The sequence below is a fragment of the Rhagoletis pomonella genome, unplaced genomic scaffold (genome assembly GCF_013731165.1).
Source record: "Rhagoletis pomonella isolate Grant_MI unplaced genomic scaffold, Rhpom_1.0 Rhpom_scaffold_00003, whole genome shotgun sequence".
In the NCBI taxonomy this organism is placed as follows: Eukaryota; Metazoa; Arthropoda; class Insecta; order Diptera; family Tephritidae; genus Rhagoletis; species Rhagoletis pomonella.
Window position 1 is genome coordinate 27,821,337 of NW_023458557.1, and position 5,821 is coordinate 27,827,157.

At 36.6% G+C, this 5,821-nt stretch overlaps 1 protein-coding gene across 1 annotated transcript in view; it reads right to left on the reverse strand.

Annotated features, from left to right (window-relative positions):
• Nucleotides 1-86: 86 nt before the first annotated feature.
• Nucleotides 87-5,821, reverse strand: part of LOC118736139 — a 10,545-nt gene continuing 4,810 nt past the window's right edge. Inside the window, exon 3 of the mRNA XM_036466238.1 lies at nucleotides 87-473. Within this exon, the coding sequence (XP_036322131.1) occupies nucleotides 87-473 (387 nt within the window). The remainder of the gene's footprint in view (nucleotides 474-5,821) is intronic.

Sequence of the window (5,821 nt, forward strand, 5' to 3'; positions counted from 1 at the left end):
AATTAAATAAAATTTTTATAAATCAGTTTTTATACATACATATGTATGTATTTAGGTATTTAGATCTTACTTAAAAATCGGTATTGTCAGAAAAACGAAACAAGCGGGTTAATTTTGTTTGCGTCATTTTTCTTTTGCTTTAATTGCGGCTGTGGCGTCATTGACGGTTGCGAAAGTGGCAGCTCAGCATTTTGAATATCGTTTCTAGCCTCACTTTCTATTCTGGCCCGGAGTTCCTTCATTTCTTCCCGGCTGTGACCAGTCTCTTGGCGAAGCTCATCCACAGATTGGCGTAAAAATGAAATGATCTGTAGTAATGTAGCTAATTTTGTTTCAGATAAATTGACTTGCGGCTGTGGCGATTGTGCACCTGTTGCACCCTCGTTGTCAGGGATATTCGCTATAGTTGAATCTAACAAGCTTTCCGCCGAACTATTGTCGCTGTTTTCCTCTGGAGCAGCAATATCAGTAAGCTTCGATTTGTTACGCGTTATCATGAATACTCTTGAAAAGCGTATGTTGCAATATGGCGGCTAAAGCAACTACAAACGCTGCTCACAACCACGATAAAACAATTGTAAAAACTTATGTCGGAAAAACGAAAGAAGCGAGTTAATTTTAAGTTGTATATTTAAATTCAAAACTATGCCTCGCGGCCAGAAATATAAAGCAGACAAATTTCAGTTTTCGTTCTTAGACTTCGTTCGGCTTCGTTTTACAATTGGTGTTTTTGTCGCGGCTTCTTTGAAACTAAAAACTAGAGCTGACGTTGACAATCGTTTCAAAAGGGAATGGCGTTGCCATTGTGTTGTAATAGAAAAAGTCCCTTTGAGTGGCCAATGTTGCCGACAGGTATGTACATGCATGCATATTTAATTAAGCTTAAAATTGTACTTCCTCACTCTTGTACTTCACTTCATTGACTGACTTCAACTTCGCTGCAAATTGAACAAAGCAAAACATGATTTTTATGCGAGACAAATTTCCACAGGAAGTAACGGTAGAAAAAGAATTTTGGGATATTCATTATATTTTTCAGCTGACTATGATGCAGTCTTCTACTTTGCATTCCCTGAAATGAAGCATGGAAGCGAAACAAATAAAATATTGTAGGACATTCTACTTTGCATTCCTTGAAATGAAGCAAAGAAGCGAAACAAATAAATATTGTAGAACATTCTACTTTGCATTCCCCGAAATGAAGCAAAGAAGCGAGCTAAAAAAATATGTTATAGGACATTCTACTTTGCATTCCCCGAAATGAAACAAAGAAGCGAAATAAATAAAATATTGTAGGACATTCTACTTTGCATTACCGGCAATGCCTAAAAGAAGCGAAAAAATTCGAAGGCATTATAACGTTTACCGATTTTTTGCTGGGAAGCGTATACTCATTTTTTTCAGAGTATTTCTAGTACTGCGGGCACCTAGCAGTTTTTGGGCAGTTCTAAACCATAAGATATATAAGAGAACGGCAAATTCAGTAATATGGGCAATAGATAGTGTTAATAAAATATGCAATAAAAAATTACAAAAATCACATAACTGTTTTTGTTGGCGCAGCGACGACATTGTTTTACCTCATGGTGGAATAATAACAAGGTGTTGTCAGTAGCGACGTGTTTGTTGTGATTTTGACAAGATCGGCATGCTTATTTTCAATGCTGCCGATCTTAATTTCTATAGTACTATTCGTTGGGAAATAGTATATAAAATACTCCATTTTAGTAACTCGTTTTATCGCGATTTTTAAAGAACTTGTTGTTTTCAGAACAATATTAATATTTAAAATTGCTGGATTTGTATAAGTTTTGTCCTCAAAAAGTAGCCAAATAAAAGATATCGTGGTTATCAATGGAAAAAAACGTACACAAAAATCGTATGGAAAGGCGTCTTCTGTTCTTCCAAGCTGTGTGGAGCCGATACAAATATATATTCAGGCTTATAAGCCTGTAATTATACATTTTTCTACATTTAATTTGAAATAGTATGCACCAACGGATTAAAGGTAGTAAATAATTAGTACCTTTTCTAGTACTTTAAAATGCGTGACCGGAATAGACCTGCCGAAAAAGTGAGGTTAAGTTACTGACTGCACCTTGTTATTATTACACCATGGTTTTACCTAGCTTAATTATTTTTTGAGTTTTGGAATAATTATTGAAATGTCACTTCACTTCTGCTTCTTCTGAGGTAGATAGATAGATAGATATTAATGTGAGGTGTGCACTGCGAACTGGTGATCTATTATGCCCTCTTCTCTTCACAACACTTCATCTAAGCCCAGGTCCCTCAGAGAGTTCAATATCGCCTTCGGGGTTAAGGAGTGGATGTGCTCAAGCTGTGACCACAACGATCCTAGACTCCTCTCACGTCTTCTGCAGACTGCATCACACTCGATGAGAATGTGAAGTGGCGTCTCGCTAGTCAAGTCACAGAACCAGGAAAAATCATTAGACCATAGGCCCAGCTTATGTATGTAGGTGACCCCTTAGTCTGCAGTGTCCTGTAAGAAATCCTGTTACAATTCTAAGCCTCTCTTTTAGGAGGTTTATTAAGCTTTGGAATCTCTTCTTGTTAAATATTTTGTAGCGAACGTCAAAGCTGTGAAGTTGTGTTTGTTTGTGCTCTCATTTAATATCTTATTTTGCAAGAGTTTTAACATTGATTCAAGTGAAAAATATCAAGAAACGTTTGGTGCACAATTTAAAGTTCAGTAAAACATCAAAATGTCTAGTGAATTTGATCAATTTAATTTAACATTGTTAATTGTGTGCGAGTCTTTTCTTTCATATAATTATATTGTTGTTGTGAATAGATTCTGCTTATCCATTATTACAATTGTGTTTGTGCACATTTATTTTGCTCTGTTTGCCATTTCTGCTATTTCATCCTTGTCACAGCTGTTTGCTTTGTGTTTATTAACAGGTCTATTCTGCGCTGATAATAAAAAGTTTGTAACCGGTAAATAAAGTTCCTGTCAATTTTTAAACCCTTTTCGCTTTCTGTGTACTCTTGTAACCGGTAAATTTTGTTACCATCTCATAAGCTGGTGAAATATGCAATGCCAGAATTTGCACAATTCTTCATAGCTGAATTGCTGAATATTTTAACTGCATTACCAACGTTCCTAGAATCGCGGTGACAAGAACTGGTAACATTTGTTGGTAATAAAATTTCCCGGTTACAAAATCTTCGGTAACGTCCAGAATAGACCTGTAAGTAGAATTCCAGCTAATAATTATCAGCTTATTGTTTTCTTTTTATTACATCGCCTTTAAAACTGTTTGCCTTTTTGCTTCAAATACTATATATAAACCTACAAACATATCCATAGAGATCATTTCAAATATGTCGTGTATTTACGCCAATTTTCACGTTAAGAGCGACGCATATGTGTCATGCTGGCTTTTCGATGGGATAAAATGTGCTGGTTTGACCGGTAGGGTGTTAGACGCTATTAATGAGGGAAAGGGTCTTCGTTGGTCTTGTCAAAAATGCCGATCAACCGAAGTCGATTTATTTAAATTCTTTAGACAGTCCAGAAATAGTTTTTCTGAAATCGGGAAGGATCTGTCGACGCTTGTTGAGAGATTTAAGCATTATGAAAAAATTTTTAAGTCTTTGACATGCCTCGACAACCCTCAAAACTCCGAGGGAAGTCGTGAAAATAAGCGAAGCGTGTTATTAATCCACCTGAAAAGATAGTTACTGAATCTACGCAGAAAAATCCTCCATCTCAGCCCTTAGATCTAATCAATCTTTCTTCTCCATGCCCTCAGGCATTTGAGCCTCTGCTATTTAAAGCCATATCCACTAGGTCTGCGTCTAACAGTATTACCATCGATATCTAAAGCTGCCCTATCTAACATTGATCCTCCGAATAACTCGGAATCCCATACATCTGAAGTCACTACCAAAAAGTTGGTTGTAATTCCTCCGAGAAGATCAATTTTTATCTCTAGATTTGCTAAAGACACTTCTTCGGTCGTACATATCAATTAAGATTAAAACTAAAGAAGTATTTATTCGTAAATTTAATTTTAAATACGATCGCGATATTTCATCTTTTAAAATTGATGTAGCTGCCGAATATTTTGGATCACTTCTAAATAATTCATTTTGGCCGACCGGAGCGTTTGTTCGCGAGTTTGAGTTTAAACCTTATAAAATGAATAACAACGTAGCTAAAATTTCTAATCTTAATTCTGATTCAAAAAAGCAACTCGCAAATCTAATTTAAGTATTTACTATCAAAACGTTAGAGGTTTGAATACCAAATTAACTGACTTATATTTAAAAGATTTTGACTGAAATTACAATATTATGTCCTTGACCGAAACCTGGCTCAAACCTCATATTTTTAATTCCGATATTCTTCCAAATGAATATCAAATATCTAGAGACGGTTACAATGTATTTCTGGAGGAAATGGCTGAACTTTGCCTAAAACAAATAAATATTTGTCCAAGTAAGTTTGGAAAGGTCTTGGATCTCGTTTAAGTTAGAGCTGTCAAACTATCGATAGTCATGTCCATCGATGTTTTACGATAGTCTTAAGGGTGACTAACGATACTATCGATAGTATCAACCCATTCCATATGTTTTTCTAAATCCATTTATTTTTCGTTATCTTGCTTTTATAAATTTGTTTATTTTAGCGGCTCACGGTTGCATTTTAGTATCGAGATATATTGCTAGAATTCATTAGTCGTGTAAAGAGTCAAAAAGCGATTTCAGAAATTTTCCCTGCAATTCGCCTTTCGGAAATAAAAAACTTTCTTTCGAAAGACACTTTGCATGCAAGGTGCCACTGCACACGAAACTGTTTTCTGAAATTTCTCAATTTGACAGTCTTTTGAAATAAACTGCATTGCCACGTCTGACACGCTCTTAAGACGGCAATGTAACCTCTGCTATTTCCATGCTTGAAATCATCCAGCACGGCAACCGTGTATTTGTAATTGCTTTTTGGAAAAAAAAATAATAGTTGATAAGAATGACTGCAAAAAAAAAATACTTTTTTCTCTCACTCCATCCTGGATGATCTTTATTCGTTCGTTCATGAAATAATGCCAAGTTTTGTTCTCTTTGAACCAATACGTGAAAATGTCAAAAGTGCTAGGAAAGAGATAAATAATAAAACGATAGTGGCGATAGTACTAAAACTATCGATAGTTATTTCATGTGGCCAGACTATCGATACTATCGATAGTATCGTCGATAGTTTGACAGCTCTAGTTTACGTTGATGATGTTCCGAAGTCCTCTATTAATCGGTGTGATCCCCTAGTTTTGCCAGAGGATGCATACCATCCCGCTCTTAAGTTAAGCTACGAAATCATAAATACAATACATAATAATAAGTTGTATAGTTCAAGTACTAGATATGTTTTTGTGAAAGCTAATTTCTGAAAAACAACATCCATCAACAACAACATCCGATGAGGCGGCTCTTGGGTGTTTGAGAGAAAGATTTTGCGGAAGATTTACGGTCCTTTACTCGCGACGGCGAGTACCGCAGACGATGGAACGATGAGCTGTATGAGCTTTACAACGATATGGACATAGTGCAGCGAATTAAAATACAGCGGCTCCGCTGGCTTGGTCATGTCGTTCGAATGGACACCGACGCTCCAGCTCTGAAAGTATTCAACTCGGAACCCGCTGGTGGTAGCAAAGGAAGAGGGAGGCCCCCACTGCGATGGAAAGATCAGTTGGAGAAGGACTTGGCTTCACTTGGCGTTTCCAATTGGCGTCAGTTGGTACAGAGGAAAACGACTGGCGTGCTTTGCTGAACTCGGCCAAAATCGCTTAGGCGG